Source organism: Canis lupus, chromosome 33 (assembly GCF_048164855.1).
Source record: "Canis lupus baileyi chromosome 33, mCanLup2.hap1, whole genome shotgun sequence".
Lineage (NCBI taxonomy): Eukaryota > Metazoa > Chordata > Mammalia > Carnivora > Canidae > Canis > Canis lupus.
Window position 1 is genome coordinate 21,266,735 of NC_132870.1, and position 17,797 is coordinate 21,284,531.

The following is a 17,797-nucleotide window of genomic DNA, read 5'->3' on the forward strand; positions in this document are numbered from 1 at the left end:
GGAGACCCCAGGATCATGACCTGAGCTAAAGGCAGATGCTTAACTGACTGAGCTGCCCAAGTGTCTCAATCCAATGCAATTTCTAACTAATATATCCTCCAAAACTAAAAGTGTGGAGTTTTGTTTTATATCATGTTCTTTTTTTTTTAGATTTTATTTATCTATTTGAGAGAGAGAGAGAGAGAGAGCAAGCAGGGGGGAGGGGCAGCGGGAGAGGCAGAAACAGAGTGCCTGCTGAGCAGGGTGCTTGATTCGGGGTTCCATCCTAGGACCTCAGGACAATGACCTGAGTGGAAGGCAGACACTTAATTGGCTGAGCCACCCAGGGGTCCAAGTATGGAGATTTTTAATGATGAGGAGTCTGGAGGTAGGTATTTTGAGACTGGAACAGCAGCCTCACAAAGTCCTTAGGGATCCAGGCTTCTTGGGGTGTGCTTGATGCCTTGTGGTCACAAGACTGCCACTTCGCTTCAGCCAGCGTCTCGGTTTGAAGCTGGGAAAGGGCAAAGAAGAGAAAATAGGTGCCTGTTTTCTAAGAAGCTTTCCAGAGGCCCCACCTGACAACTGGGTTGAGATTTTGGCCAGGTTAAGTCATGAGGCCATTTGTATCATCGAGGCTGGGAATGTTTTTTTGCAGGATCCATTACAACTGTGCTATAGGAGGATTCTGTTGGTGTGAGAGGGAGGGGAGAATGGCTGTGGAGTAGGCAGCTTGGTCCTGGAAGGTGATGAGAACATTTCCATCGACAACAGGAAGAAGGCTTTGTGTATATGATCACATTAATTTTTGTTCATTCTCTTATCATATACTGAGAAAACCTGTTCAATGCCAGGCATAGCCATAAGCACTGGGATGTCAGGGATTCCCATATTTTGATACTTGCTAGGTACTAGACACTTGGTTATCTACTTTCCCATATGTTATTTACATGATCTCATCTAATCTGCTATATTATCGTCACCTAGATATCTGCCCCACTTGATAGGGCAGTTGAGGACCCATGAAAATGGTTAGTAGTTATCATTGCTTCCTAGATTTAAAAATAAAATTTTATTTTATTTTTTCAGATTTGTTTATTTTGAGAGAGAGGGAGAGTGAGCAGAAGTGGGGGTAGAGGGAGAGAGAAAATATTAAGCAGGCTCCACGCCCAGTGTGGAGTCCATCTCGGGGCTCAATCCCATGACCCTGAGATCATGACCTGAGCCAAAATCAAGAGTCGGATGCTCAACTGACTGAGCCTCCTGGGACCCCTTAAAGATAAAATTTTAGACTTTGTGATGGTAGAGCTTAATTGAATACATGTTTTCTAGTTCTGAGTTTGATGCTAAATTGATGTTTTGGGAATTGAGTACAAACTCTCCACACACCCCCACACACCTACCCATCCACACACTAAAGCAGTGGGAAAGCATGACCTTTAGTCAGGTAAGCCTGAGTTTGAGTTCTTGTTCTGCCAAGTGTGATTCTGTTATGTGACAGAAAATTATTTAGCTATTTGTGCTTCAGTTTTGTCATGTGTAAAATGGGAATAATGCCATCTGTCCTGCAAGGTTTTTGTGAGGATGAAAGGAAATGTGGGCATATAGTGCACATATTCAGTAAATGATAACTTAGTTATTCATTATGGTTGTCTTCAAATTACTGTTTAACACTGATTTTACCTTTGTTTTCTTATGCTGAATAGGTGTAGGTAGTACTGAAGAAATAACATATTCCCGTTTCAGTTCTTGGGACTTTCCAATTAATCACAATACCTCTTCTGACAGAATGATAGATATTTTTTTTTTTTTAAACTGGTTTCCAAAAATAAAAAAAAATAAAAATAAAAAAAATAAACTGGTTTCCTAGAACTCCAGGGTGGCGAAGAACTGGTCTTTTTACCAACTTTGAAAAAAGTCTCAAATGTTGCAGATATCTTTTTACACATTTTTTTTTAAATTTTTATTTATTTATGATAGTCACACAGAGGGCGAGAGAGGCACAGAGACACAGGCAGAGGGAGAAGCAGGCTCCATGCACCGGGAGCCCAATGTGGGATTCGATCCCGGGTCTCCAGGATCGCACCCTGGGCCTAAGGCAGGCCCCAAACCGCTGCGCCACCCAGGGATCCCTCTTTTTACACATTTGAAGTCTGAGGCTTAACGTTGCAGTAGGAGGCAATAGGTATGACCTGCGTTTTCTTAACTTAGCAGTTGGCAGGCTTTGAAAGATATAAGGAGAGGAAAAGGGAAGTAGGAGATTCTGGCCCTGAAAGGAGAAACTAGCTCCTCAGAGCCCTTAGACAAACTGTGAGGGAGAGGAGAAGCTGTAGCATCACTCGTGTCATGTGGTTTGATCACTGCATAGTTCTAGGGGTGCTTTCAGTTATGTTTTTAGCTTTTTTTCTTATTTGTTAGTTACTCTTTTATATTTGCAAAGTCAAAACATTTGTAGGACTTTGTGAATTTTCTTAGTAGTTGTAATGATTTGTTTGAATAATTTTAAATTCTTTGACAGAAATACTATAAGAATGAAAGCATAAACAAGATCTTTGGTTGAATTCATTTTTCTGATTTATTACTTGAGTTCATTATTTGAATTCAATTTATTACTTGAGTTCATTTTCCTAATAATTTTGAAAATAATTTGGTGGCATAAAATTGAAATATAACTATGTGACTACTCTTTATAATATAGGCTAATGTTTTTTACTTGTCTGAAGTATCTCAGTTTTTAAATAGATTTCACCATTTCTTAAGCTTGCCCAAATATTGAATGCACAGAGATTCCAACATTTATTTCTTATGTCCAGTATTCCTTAAATGTCTCTGATTAAGGGAGACCTGACGCTGATTTTCTTGTTTACTCTTTTAGGAATGTTTTAAAGGAAGTTGGGCAACTCACAAGTTACTACATAAGAAAGCAAGTAAGTAAAATCACACATCTCTGTACTATTTGTCTTAGATTTGGCTTTTATGCAGAGAACTAGAAATCTTCCAGTTCTGAAAATATGTATTTGGGTTTCTGAAAGTATAATCCCAAGAGCTAGAATTAGCATGTATTTTAAAACTTTTTATTCTTTGTGGTATGTAATTGTGTAAAATGTAATTGTGTAAATAAAATGTGGCTGAGTGATCTCTTTGTTAATCTTGTATGTAATGTGAAAACATGAGATGGTTGTTAGGATAGATGAATCTTTCTTGAAAAGTACCTGAGAATGTCCTCATTTTTCGGCACTTGCTTTCCTTCGGAAAGGGTTTGTGTGTTGTAGGCAGGGGCACATGAGCTGTCTGTCTTCTAAATTTAGCCAGATTTCTTTGGTTTTGTTTACTTTTCAAAATTTTATTACTTTGTTTTTTGTTTTAATATTATTATTTGCAGCCATAGGTTCAATTTTTCTTTTTGAAGTTACTTTCTGAGACAGAAAGTAACCACAGAGTGAAACTATTAGCTACTTCTTAGCTATTGCTATCAGCCACATAGATCTATCACCAATTCACATGACCTATTCTGCTTTAGCTACTTAATCATTCTGTAAATTCATGTCATTAGTGGGCTGCCTTAAGGGCTTAAGACAAGTCCTCACAGTTACCTGAAAACTGACCATGACTTTCTAGTCTTACAACATAGCCATCCTGATGAATGAAAGCTTGGCAGGCAGCACATGGTTCTTGGTATAAAGTTTCTGTTTCAACCTACTGATCTTGGTAATTTTTTATACATCTAGTTGTGTATTTTTTAGGAATTTGCTGGTTTAATAAACATAGGTAGATTATATATATCTATCATAAAATCTCATCGAGGTCAATTTACCATTTGAAGGAAAGGGAAATGAAAGTGTAAAAAGACATTTTCTGTGGCTCTATGAGGTGAAGTGTACATTGAATGGAAATGCTAGGTTATTGTGGAAGGAAATGTGGTTAGAGATGAGGAAGGAGGATCATGAATAAATGAGAATTTAACAAAGCATAAATAGCAGGATTTGTTACTTCAGATCAAAGTGTAGAAGTTGGTTTCAATAATGCTATTTATTCCGTCACACATTAAGTCCTGCATTTCTAATGTGTTAGATATTTTTAGAGTTGTTTGAGCCAGTTATTAACATTTTATATCCAGGCTGTTAAAGCATAGGGAAGTGAAGGGTTGAGATGAAATAGTATGTTAGTAAAACAGCTTAGAATGGATATCTACCCCAAGCATTTGCTAACTTATTGAAATGTGTGTGTTTGTGTGTGTGTGTGTGTGTTTAAGATTTTATTTATTTTTGAGAGACAGAACAAGCATGAGCAGGGAGAGGGGTGGAGGGGGCAGCAGATTCCCCTACTCAGCAGGGACCCTGATTCATGGCTTAGTCCCAGGACCTCAGGATCATGACCTGAGCTGAAGGCAGATGCTTAACCAACATACATACAGTATGACCCTGAGTGTGTGTTTCTTTAATACTGGTTTCTTATGGGAAATTAAGAGCCATTATGACCTACACTCCAAGAGAATTAAACAGCTAATGCCCCCTAAGTAAAAAGAACATAATTATTACTGTCTTCAACTGAAACTTTGCATTTTACTCATTGCATTTTACTGTGGTGCCATCTTTTAGATAGTGCCCTTTTGAATCTTTGGGATGATTTTCTTAGTGAGTGAGTATTGTTCTTGATCCCTTTGGGCTGTATTGGGTAGAGACAGCCATCAGCTGGCCTGCCTCATATCTTTTACACCCTGTTAAGTAGACCCTGATTATACCATTATAGATGAGAGACTTAGAGGAGGGAATGGTGTGGAGAAGGTTGGTATCCAGGGTAAGACTAGTATCTGGAAAGGGATCAAGGGAAAAGAATGTTGGGCTGGCAAGGAACCAAGGGCATATTAGAAGATCACATCTTATTCCAAGAAACAGTAGCGAGATAACATGCAACATGAAGTTCATTTCATGAAGATGATATACCCAGTTTTTTTCTTTTCTTTCCTTTTCTTTTTTCACTGTAATGCATACTGATCTCTAATTAAGGATGCCTGATTTATATTTATATTGGTGCAGGATATTGGTCTGTCATTTGCTTTTAATATTTTTGCCTAGTTTTGGCATGAGAGTAATCCTGGACTTATAATATGGAAGATGTTTCCTCCTCTTTTCTTTTCTAGAAGAGATTGTGTACAATTGGTATTCTTTTTTCTGTAAATATTTGGTGGAATTTACTAGTGAAGCCATCTGGACCTGGAGTTGTTTTGATTGCAGAAGCTAATCAGGCCTTAGGAAAATTTCAACTGTGAGTTAAAGAAATGACTCAAGGGCAGAATTTACTTTTCCTGTATCCTGGTGAAGAAGACTGCTTAGATTGCAAAGCCTTTGCACATAGTGTTGGTACTCGCTTGATGTATACTTCCAACATGTATCTTCTGTTAGAACGCACACAGTAGCATTGGCTTTTATTTTTTTAAAGATTTATTTATTCATGAGAGACACAGAGAGAGAGGTGCAGAGACATAGGCAGAGGGAGAAGCAGGCTCCCCGGGGGGAGCCTGATGTGGGACTCGATCCCAAGACCCAGGGATCACACCCTGAGCTAAAGGCTGACGTTCAACCACTGAGCCACCCAGGTGTCCCAGTAGCATTAGCTTTTAGTCTGACCTGTGAAAGTTGTTATTAATAATATAGTATGTTTTAGATTGTCACTTTTTTTAGATTATCACTGACACATTCAGTGTGTGTCAGTAAAAGGACTTTATAAATATCTTTGAATAGCCAAAAGCATGATATGAAAACTCTATTTTTAAAAAAACCCAAAACTTTATTTATCTATTTTTTTATTTAAAGATTTATTTATTTATTCATGAGAGACACAGAATGAGAGAGAGATGCAGAGCCATAGGCAGAGGGAGAAACAGGCTCCTTGCAGGGAGCCCAAGGTGGGACTTGATCCTGGATCCCGGGATCACAACCTGAGCCAAAGGCAGGCGCCCAACTGCTGAGCCACCCAGGTGTCCCAGCCCAAAACTACATAAATTTTTTTATTCTACTTGTCTACACCTCCTCACCTAATATGCTTGGTTTTGGGATTGCAGAGAGAAGGTGTTATGTAATCATTTAGAACTGGTTCCACCAAGCTTTGTAAGCATGAATTATGTGAAGCCTTATCTCCAGAATGCTAAAATTCTAGGTTTGTTGTAAGGATTAAATAAATCAATCCACATAAAGTTCTTAGCCTATGTACGATGCCTAGTAAGTGCTCAACAATTGTTTAATAATCATCTCTGGAAGAACTGAGTCAGGGTTGTGATCAGAAAATCCTGTCCCAGACAAAGCTTAGACATGTGCAGTTCTTCTGTGTCAGCTGAGTAGGAGAAGGCACCTTCTTTGGAATAGGACTTTGTTCAAGAAGGAAGCCTGGGTGTGCTATGCCTTGGGCCACATCTTGTGTATATCCCACAGTACCCACAGTGTACCTGGCTGACCCTTTTGCATTGTAATGTTTGAAAGACAGCTACAGATGTTTATTTACACTGTTCTGTTTTGATAAAGACCAGTTGGTATGTGACTTTGTAACTGACCCCCCAGTACAGTTCATGCTTACTAAGTATCTGTTAACGGGTCTAGCATTTAGGTCTGGATCAAATTGATGCTAACATGTCAACTAACTTACTTTTAAAGTGTAAATTTCCCTAAGTAAATTATACATGGAGATTAGAAAAGAAATTGCCATAATTGAGTCTTTTTTTCTTAAGATTTTATTTAAAGATAAAATGAGAGGCACGCACAGAGAGACACTCACAGAGAGAGGCAGAGACACAGGCAAAGGGAGAAGCAGACTCTGTGCAGGGAGCCCGATGTGGGACTTGATCCTGGGACTCCAAGTTCATGCCCTGAGCCGAAGGCAGACGCTTAACCGCCTAGCAACCAGGCATCCCACCATAATTGAGTCTTAACTTGTTTAGAGATCTTTGAATTAGTTATTTGTTGGAGGTCTGCTTTTAATTCTCTTTTGAAAATAGGTAGTGGAAGGGCCCAAATGCAGATCAGCGGGAAGCTTTGAAAGATTGTACATCTTTTCTTCTCCCTCCCCAAGTCCCCAGGAGTGCATCAGACCCAGAAGCCTACATCTTGATGGCTGTTCTGTTCTATGTTTCAGATGAAAATTATTCTTGACGTTCATGTTTCACACAAAGCACTTGATACAGTGATAATTGAAGCAGGCATCAGTTGGCCTGCATTTGGAACTGTTTTCTGTAATCCTTGACCCAAGGCAAGGTGTGATGGATGGAGTTCATTTTTGTCCTGGGATGCGAGATGTTTTTCCTATTGACATTCGTGTTCATGTTGGTTTTCTTGAACTCCAGAGGGGAGGAGGATCTAAAAATCAGGAGGATGACAGAACTTTTCTTTTTATTTGCTTTTTTTTTTTTTAAGATTTTATCCATTTATTCATGAGAGACACAGAGAGCGAGAGGCAGAGACACAGGCAGAGGGAGAAGCAGGCTCCACACGGGGAGCCTGATGCAGGACTCGATCCCGGGACTCCAGGATCATGCCCTGGGCCAAAGGCAGGCACTAAACTGCTGAGCCACCCAGGCGTCCCTCCTTTGCTATTCTTACTCTTATTTTTTAGTCTTATTCTTTACTATTTCTCTACTTCATATGTAATATTATAATTGTATTCTCTTCCAAAGTAATGTGCATGGACTGGCTGTATATTTTCATTCTTGTCACTTGTACCTCAACTTCCTTTCAATCTCAGGTTGATGATGGGCTCTGCGGAGAGGATACTGGACTGGGAAACAGCATTCCTGTATATCTCTGCTCATTTGAGCCATGTTGCCTGTTTTCCTCTTCTGCAAGATGAGTCCGTTAGTGTAGATTGTCTTTTTTTGTTGTTAACTTTAGTCACCATGCGACACTTGACATCCCTAGGACTGACTTCTCTTATGACTGGGAGTTTATACCTTTGGATCTCCTTCACCCACTTCACCGATCCTCTCTATCTTAGCATTATATGAGTCTCTCTCTTCTCCCCCTTTTGTATGTTTAGGTTAGGTTGTTTAAAGGGTTTTTTTTTTTTTTTAAGATTTTATTTATTTATTCATGAGAGACACACACACACACACAGACAGAGACACAGGCAGAGGGAGAAGCAGGCTCCATGCAAGGATACTGATGTGGGACTCGATCCTGGGACTCCAGGATCACACCCTGGGCCGAAGGCAGGCGCCAAACCGCTGAGCCACCCAGGGATGCCTTAAGGGGGGGGAGTGTTAATTTTCTTATACACTTCAGAAATTATGTGAAGTCTGACTTTTAAAAGCTATGATAGCTTAACAGTAAACAGGAGATCAGTATGCATTGGGAGGTGTATAGGTTGATTTGATGTAGCAGAGATTTGATTTCCTGCTGTGTAAAAAAAGTCTTAGGTTACTTCTGTTTTACTTTGTGGATATGAGATGCAGTCAGAGTGCTGACATCAGACATCATTGAGGATGTGTTCCATGTGCAAAGAATTCTTAGTTGTATTTCTGTGAGTACAACATTATGTATTAATAACTAACCTGGTAGGAATGAGTGAGTGAGTGAGTGCGTGTGATTTTTAATTTTCTATTGAGTTTTCAGTAATTTTCTATTGATGGTTCCCTCCTCTTATCTTTGAGTTTCCTACTTTTTTATTATTCCTTTCCTGAAAAAGACATATGATAACTATAAATTTTTTTTTCTTTTTTTAAAAATATTTTACTTATTTTTTCATGAAAGATACACAACGGGGGGGTGGGGGGCAGAGACACAGGCAGAGGGAGAAGCAGGCTGCATGCCAGGAGCCTGATGTGGGACTCGATCCCGGGACTCTAGGATCATGCCCTGGGCCTAAGGCAGGCACTAAACTGCTGAGCCACCCAGGGATCCTGACTATAAAATTTTCAAAGCATTTTGAAATATTTGTCTGAAAGCTATTTGTCAGCTAAGTGGGAAATTTTGTTTTTTATTTTAAATTTGCTGTGGAATTATTTAGAATCTGTTCTTTTAGTAAGAGCACAGAATCCATTTATAACATCTGCTCTCAGTTGGGAAGTTTTGCCTAGGCTTAGATTTTATATTTCAAAAACTGGGCCTTCTATAAATTGACATTGTAGAGAGAATACATTTAGCATTTTCTTGGAAAAGGAGTTCTGTGATCTATTCCTATTCCTTCCTTCTTCTCTTCTCTTCTCTTCTCTTCTCTTCTCTTCTCTTCTCTTCTCTTCTCTTCTCTTCTCTCTCTTCTCTCTCTTCTTTTTCTTTCTTTTTTTTTTTTCCTCTTTCTCCATGAGAGAGGCAGAGACATACGGGGAGGGAGAAGCAGGCTCCCTGTGGGGAGCCTGATGTGGGACTCTATCCCAGGACCCTGGGATCACTATCTGAATCAAAGGCAGATGCTCAACCACTGAGCCACCCACACATCCCAGCTATTCTTATTTGATACTGTATAAAATCTTAGAATATGTTTAGCTCCGGCCTTTTAAAAGCTCCCAAGACACTTGGATCTTTGGGAAATCATAGGGTTGGTGAACATAGCAAGAAAGCAGCAGCTTTGGTGATTTAGGTTGGGGTGGAAGTTTGCTAGATTTTTATGCCTGGGCTCTGTGGCTTGGTTTCCAAACAGGTGATAAAGTATTCTGGTGCTCAGTAGCTTGACAATTGAAGTATTCTTTCTCTTCTTTTCTTGTCTTGTCCACCTCCCAGAAGATGAAAAGGCCAAGCGAGAAGTGTCTTCCTGGACTGTAGAAGGTGATATTAACACTGATCCATGGGCAGGCTATCGATACACTGGTAAACTCAGACCACATTATCCACTGGTGAGTAAATAAGGTAATAAAATGTTTACATTTTTTAAAAGATTTTATTTATTATTTGAGAGAGGATAAGCAGGGGAAGAGACAGAGGGAGAGGAAGAAGCAGGCTCCCCACTGAGCAGGTTGCCTAATAATGGGCTCAATCCCAGGACCCTCAGATTGTGAACTGAGCAGAAGTCAGACTTTTAACTGACTGAGCCACCCCAGGTGCCCAAAATTTTACATTCTTTTAAATCAATTTGCACAATTTCCAGTTTCCTAAAAATGATGCATGTATTTTGTATTCCAATTATAAGTTATATAATCAATATTAAATTTGCATTCTAGCTCTCTAGCTTTTATGATATATTATTTGGAAATTAGGGTAATTGACAGTCATGGGCAAAGCAGAAAAAATTTTTAGTGAAAGAATGAAAAACTCTTTAATCTTAAAAAAGAAGGAGGTAGATATTTTCTGGCCAACACAGTGATAGTGTATATCACTATTTTCCTTTTTTTTTTTTTTTTTCTTATAGCAGAATATATTTCCTTCTTAATTTAGATATGGCTTTTCTGCCACTTCCAGCCCTTCCTATGTTCTTGGTAGGTAGACTTCAAGAATAGGAATTGACTGAAGTTGAAATCTGTTTGCAATCCTTAAATATTTCAAAACTGTTTACTGATGTTTTTCTTTTTACAAAAGGAATATATATTTAATTTTTAAAATTTGGAAAAATCTAGAATACATGAGAAAGTCTCTTTAATTCTACCTCCAGAGATAATGGCCAGGTGCATATTGATGTATATTTACAAGACATTATTTTATTTTTGTTTTTGGTTTGCCGGTTTGTTTGGAGCAACATGGGCACCTTGTTTGTGTGTATCATCTTAAATCCACTCTCCTTTCTTCCTTAAATATCCTAAGGGAGTGGCATTAACCACTAGGAAAGTAAAGTTTGGTCTTCATGAAATAGATAGGATATTTAAGATGTCACTTAAATCTTGTTTTCCATTTATATGATAGGAACTTTTATGTTCAGTGTGTTTTCCCCTACTTTTTTTCTTTGTTAGTAAAAATCTTAATAATGAAAGTTACTTTCAGATTTGGTTTTAACTAACCTCTTTGATGTTTTTAGATGCCAACAAGGCCAGTGCCAAGTTATATTCAAAGACCAGATTATGCTGATCACCCTTTAGGTAAATTCTGTGCTGATTCTTCATTTTTCAGTTTGTGGGTTTGGTGACTAATGCAAAGGAAAGGAGTGCTTTTTCTGTAGAAATTTTTCAGTGCTGGATTTCCAGTAAATGTAAGCATGTTTTTCTGAGACACACTAGAACATTTGCAAGAATTAAAGATTCTTTTCTCCTTTTAGAAATCTACCCAATTCTGAAAACATTGTTTATGCAGCTGCTAAAGGCTACATTCAACATAATGTATTTTGTGTTGTTATATCAAATTCTAGATTAAAAAATTGTTTTGATTTTAACATATCCTCCTACCTTAATTATGTAGTATTTATTTAGATAAAAAACAGATTGTGGAGGCCTTGATTGAATGCCTGACTACAAAGGCTGGGCTATAGCAGTAATAGAAATAGTAGTAAGGATGATTATGATTCTGTAACTGATCCGTATTTTTTCATGACCATGTGTCAGGCACTGTGCTAGGTTTCTTACATGTGTTCCTTTCTCCATTTAATACTTTGACCACTCCTGAGTTGGGTTCCATGGTCTTTTCCATTTTATAGATGGATGGGTGTCTGAGATACCCAGAGACAGTAGGTAATTTGCAGCACAAATTAGTGGAGCAGTCTGACCTTAGGGCCTGTGTATATAGCTTAAGTTGGACTATGTGAGATGACTGATTTTACATGTCTGATATGTTGAGAATTAGCATTTTTATGTGGTTTTATATACTAAGCTATGTTTGCTTTATTCTCTAAGAAGTGGGGAGATGTATTAACTTCTTATGAATATAATTTTATTTTTTTAAAGATTTATTTATTTATTTTAGAGATAGAAAAAGAGAGGGAGTGTGCTCCACAGTGGGAGGGGAGGAGGGAGAGGAAAGAGAATCTACAAGCAGACTCCCTGGCTGAGCATGGAGCCCATCTCGGGGCTCAATCTCAAGAACCTGAGGTCATGACCTGAGCTGAAATCAAGAGTTGGCTGCTTAACTGAGCCATCCAAATGCCCCATGAACATAATTTTAAAATTGAGTTAAGCTCCCCACTTCCAGAGGAATTGAAGGACAGGACAGTCTGAATAATAGCATACTGTTAAGGATGTATATTTCATTGCTCTATACTTAATATTCTTGCATATAGTTTTAATTTGTATTTAAAAAATTCATAGATAAGGTAAATTCTATAGGATAAAATGTTATACAGTGAAAAATAAGTCCTACTCTCCAGAGGTAATGTCTCTTAACGGTTTCTTACACCACTTTCCAGAGATATTTTATGTCTGCCCACCCCCGGTTACACACTAAAGAAACACGCTATATACACCTTTTCACCTTGTTATATCCTCTTAATATTTCTTATAAACATTCTATATAAACACAAATAAATCCACTTCTTTCTTTTCAGTGACCAATGTGTATTCCATTTTGGAGATGCATCATAGTTCATCAAACCAGGCCTCTACTAATGTATGGCTAGTTTATTTCTAGGTTTTTGCTTCTCACAATTTGGCTGCAGTAACCATTACATCTTTGTGAACATGTGAGAGTATTTCTGTTGGTGAATTGCCTAATGTAAATAGGTGGATCAAAGGATGCATGCATTTTTTATTTTGAGAGAGACTACAAATTTCACCATTTTGCCATTTGTTACTCTCTTTAAAAATATATGGGGATTTCTTTTCATATATTTTCCTCAGTATAGAATATTGCCAAGTTTTATGATTTGTGGTAATTGTTATTATAATTTATATTTTTAAATTTTAAGGTTGGGCATCTTTTTATATGTTAAAAGGTCATTCGTATTTTTCTTTCTCTTGATCTGTTCATATCTTTAGCCTTTCCTCCCCCGGTTAGATTAGTAGTTTTTTCTGTACTGACTTATAAGTACTCTTTGTATATTAGGAAAAATAGTCCTTTTATGTATGAGTTATAAATGTTTTTTCCCAAAAGAACGTTTACATTTTATCTTTTGTAGCATTATATGTATGACAAACTTTCAACATTTTTCTGTAATAAAACTTAGAAGTGTTTTCTTTTAAGGGTGTCTGGCTTTATGACCTAGACAGACCTTTTTGGTTCAGAAACTGTAGAAATATTTCTCCTCTTTTCTTCCACTATTTTCATGGTTTCACTTTTTATGTATGATAAGATTTTTGATCCCTCTAACAATTACTATGAGGAGTTAAATAGGGGTGCAACTTAATTTTTCTCTCAGAAAAATAATCTAGTTATCATATGACTAACGTTTAAACATATCAGCTGTCTTTTAACTGATTTAAAATGCAATCTGTGTCTTAATAGTAAATTATCACACATCTGGGTCTGTTTTTGGTTTCTACGCTATTTCTTTTTTTTTTTTTTTTTAAAGATTTTATTTATTTATTCATGATAGTCACACAGAGAGAGAGAGAGGCAGAGACACAGGCAGAGGGAGAAGCAGGCTCCATGCACCGGGAGCCCGATGAGGGATTCGATCCCGGGTCTCCAGGATCGCGCCCTGGGCCGAAGGCAGGCGCCAAACCGCTGCGCCACCCAGGGATCCCTCTACGCTATTTCTTTAACGCATCTGTCTAATCATGTGCCATTGCCAAACTCTATTTTTTTTTTTTTTTTTTAGATTTTATTTATTTGAGAGAGATAGCAAGAGAAAGCAAAAATAAGGGTGGAGGGAGAGGGGAGAAGCACTTTCCCCACAGAGGAGGGAGCCTGATGAGGGGCTGAATCCCAGGACCCTGGGATCATGACCTGAGCTGAAGGCAGACGCTTCACCTACTGAGCCACCTGGGTGCCCCCTATTGCCAAGCTCTTAATTATTATTGCTATATAATGTTTTAATAGTTGGTAAACCTTTTTGCCTCCACCTTTTCTCTTTTTCAGAATTTTTTTGGTATTGTAGGTTTGTTTTTCCGTGTGAAATTTAATTAAATTAATTAAATTATTTTTTCCATGTGAAATTTAGAATCAGTTTGTCTGGTTCCCCAGAATATCCTGTTACCATTTTTTATTAGGATAACATTAAATTTATAGACTAATATTGGAAGAATTCACACCTTTACAATTTTGAGTATTCCTACCCAAGAATATTGTTTTTCTATTTTGTCTCCTTCTATGTCTTTTAGTGGGGTTTTCAGTTTTTCTTCATTAGGTTTTTTGTTGTTGTTGTTACATTTATTCCCGGAGACTTTTATCTCTTTTAGTTACTCTTGTGAATAGTACGTTTTGTATTTTCTAGCAATGGTTTGTAGATGAGGAAGTTAATTGACTTTGATACGTTTATCTGATATATCTGCCAGCTTGCTGCACTCGTATTTCTAGTTATTTACCAGGTATTCCCTTGTTTTAGGGACACATAATTATTTCTAAAAATGATGAAGATTTAGTTCTTTTCTTTCTAATTTTATACATCTTATTCTTTCTCTTGTTTAATGACATTTGTTAGTACTGTCAGAACATTGTTAATACTGCTAATACTAATACTGCTGACAAGTGGACATTCCATGATGATGGTTCATAACTTGAGATTTGTATTTGTCATGTTAAGGTGATAACTGGTCATGTTATCAGAATTCTCTTTCTAGATGATCATTTATTTTTCCTCTCTTAATCTGTGGCTCTGATGAATTATATGAATAGATGTGTTAATATAGAACTATCCTTGTGCTTCTAATAGGAATCTCGTTTAAGTCATGCTGTATTTTATGATTTTTGGATTCTGTTTGATAATACTTTATTTGGGTTTTTATATCATTTATAAAAAAGATTAGTTCATGGTTTGTTATATTGTTTTTGTCAATTTTGAAATTATTATACTGGCTGTAACACTTTTAAAGTGTATAAATAACTTGAATTAAGCTAATTTTATTAGTGAAGATTGGGTGGTATTTTTCAAACTTTTTTGACTGTGACCTACAATGAGAAATGCATTTTTAAAATTTTTATTTAAAAAAATTTTTTCTTTGAAGATTTTATTTATTCATTTGACAGAGGGAGAGAAAGAGAGAATCAGGGAGCATGGGTGGGGGGAACAGCAGAGGGAAAGGGAGAAGCAGGCTACCTGCTGAACAGGGAGCCTGATGCAGGGCTGGATCCCAGGACTCTGGGATCATGACCTGAGCAGAAGGCACTTAGCTGACTGAGCCACCAGGGCTCCCTGAGAAATGGATTTTATAACATGATCTGTGTGTGTATGTAAATTAACAAACATTCCACAATAGCACTCATTCCTACTCTATATGATTTAGTCTAAGATTTTCTCTTCCATTCATTTACTTAAAAAAAAAATTAGTCATGGTCCACTAATGGGTCATAGACTACAATTTGTAAAACACTGACTTAGGTTCTTGTTTAAAAAAAATCATGGAGTATAATTGATTCATCACTGGTTGGTATATAATTGCTTCATTAGCTGATGATCATGAAAGCAATTTGTAAATTGTAGGTACTTTTTAAATGTGAATCATTTATTGATCTTATCAGCATACTGCCTGTCATGTAATAAGTACTCCATATTGACTGATTTCTAATAGATTTGGGAGTTTGGCTTTAGAATTCTTTTCTTCAGTTCGTTTAGCAATTTCCTTTTCATGTTGGAAATATTTTTAAAAAGTATCTGACCTGGACTCTCCAAATGATGAGATACCATTGTGTGAAATAATAAGGCTAAACGATTATTGTGTTATCAAGAAGACAATTATGCTAATAAGTACTACATCTTTTCATTCATTTTGGCTTTTCTTACTGATTTTCTTTTTCAGGAATGTCTGAATCTGAACAGGCTCTTAAAGGTACTTCTCAAATTAAATTGCTCTCATCTGAAGATATAGAAGGGATGCGACTTGTATGTAGGGTAAGAGTTATTTTTCCACCATGGGTTTAAAACATGTTTAAGTGGACATGAAGTAATTAAACATGAAGTCAATGATTTGTTGATTTATCAAGGTAGTAAATGTTACATTGTAAGACTATGGCTAGCCATACTAACTTTTCATTAAATGATTGTTAGCATATAATTCATGCAACTTTTGTTTTCTACTTCAATAATTGAGATAGCCTCTTTGAGAAATAATATGGCAGGTAATCTTGTTTAGTGGTCAGCCAATTTTTTTTCCTGTTGTACTAATATTACTATTTTTTAAAAACCCAGGTATTCATGATATTTTGTCATTTTATTTTCACAAATCATCATAACATAGGCAAGCTTTAAGGCTGTTTATAAAGTTAAGGTAAGGCTTCTGTTGTGAAATACAGTAGCCCACCCTTGTTTGTGGTTTCACTTTCCACGGTTTTAGTTACCTGTGGTCAACCATGGTCTGGAAGCAGGTTATCCTTCTGATGTATTGTCAGAAGGTTAATAGTAGCCTTATGCTACATCACATTGCCTGTGTTCTTCACTTCACCTTATCTCATCACGGAGGCATTTTACATCTCACATCATCACCAGAAGGGTAAGTATGGTATAGTAAGACATTTTTAGAAAGAGAGATCACATTCATATAACTTTTATTAGAGTATATTGTTATAATTGTTCTGTTTTATTATTGTTGTTTGTCTCTTACTGTCCTTAAATTTATAAATTAAATTTTATCATAGATTTATATGTATAGGAAAAACATAATGTATGTTCGGTTTAGTACGGTCTGGTTTCAGGCATCCAGAGGATCTTGGAACATACCCTTGCAGATAATGGGAGACTATACCTAGGAAGTATAAAAATACTTCCTCTACCTAGGAAGTATAAAAATGTGAGAAGACTTAACTTCCATCAATTGATTATTGTTTAGGTTCTGTAGGCTATGCATTTTTGCATAGAAATCATTCATGCTTATTTATTAAGCTAGTTAGCCCAAATTTATTTATATATTTATATACACATCTGTTTATTGGTGGACATTAGAAATGCAAATGGTTTTAAAATGAAAATTTGAGATTATCATATTCATGGTGAGATTTATTTTTACAAATCTCTTACAAAATCTAAGATAGTACAAAGTGTACAGATTTCTGTTTCTATTTCATTTCTTCTTGAGTGTATTAAATATTTCTCTTTTACAGCTTGCTAGAGAAGTCTTGGACATTGCTGCTGGCATGATTAAACCTGGTGTAACTACTGAAGAAATAGATCATGCTGTACACTTAGTAAGAACTTTCCTTTTGAAAATATTTTTCACATTATTAGCTTCTAAAAATTAAGTAAGCTTAAGTTCTGAATGTCCAAAAAAATGTCCAAATTAACATAGCTAATTTGAAAGCAGATTTTTATTTTGTTAAATATAGAAAATATTCAAATCTTTATTCCCATTTTTAAGTATCTGTAATATATGGTCTGAGGTGAGCTTGAAATATCTTGTTTCTGAAACTTACATTTTATGTTTTAGTTTAGTTTTTATAAAATGATTAATTTTATAAATTTATAGTGCTTTGTTTTTTTTAATTATAGTGCTGTAAATAAATCATACCACTCCATACATTAAAAATTCTGAAATAAAAAAGAATACAACTTCTGAAACTAGATTAGTATAAAAATGTTACCTTTCGTAGCTACAGGAACAAAGAAGTAAATAGATAAATGTTTGTAGTAAATATGATATAGGGATATCTTTTTTATAAAGATTGCCTGTCCCTCATGGAGAGACCTTAGTATGTGAGTAGTAGTGAATGCACACATTATATGAGTAGATTGTTCACAAGAGAAGAGCAATAATTAGTTAATAAATCACATGGAAAACTAATTAAACCTCCTATGGTAATATAAACAAATGCAGATCATGAATACCTACTGAATTAGTGAAGTTTTTTTTTTAATATTTTATTTATTTATTCATGAGAGACACACAGAGAGGCAG

General features: G+C 36.4%; 1 protein-coding gene across 2 annotated transcripts in view; it reads left to right on the forward strand.

Moving 5' to 3' along the window:
* METAP1 (methionyl aminopeptidase 1) overlaps nt 1-17,797 on the forward strand; it is a 67,933-nt gene that overhangs the window by 33,015 nt on the left and 17,121 nt on the right. For both annotated transcript variants that reach the window (XM_072810746.1, XM_072810747.1), the window contains exons 2-6: nt 2,855-2,906; nt 9,681-9,793; nt 10,906-10,966; nt 15,710-15,801; nt 17,007-17,090. In XM_072810746.1, coding sequence (XP_072666847.1) covers nt 2,855-2,906; nt 9,681-9,793; nt 10,906-10,966; nt 15,710-15,801; nt 17,007-17,090 — 402 coding nt within the window. The remainder of the gene's footprint in view (nt 1-2,854; nt 2,907-9,680; nt 9,794-10,905; nt 10,967-15,709; nt 15,802-17,006; nt 17,091-17,797) is intronic.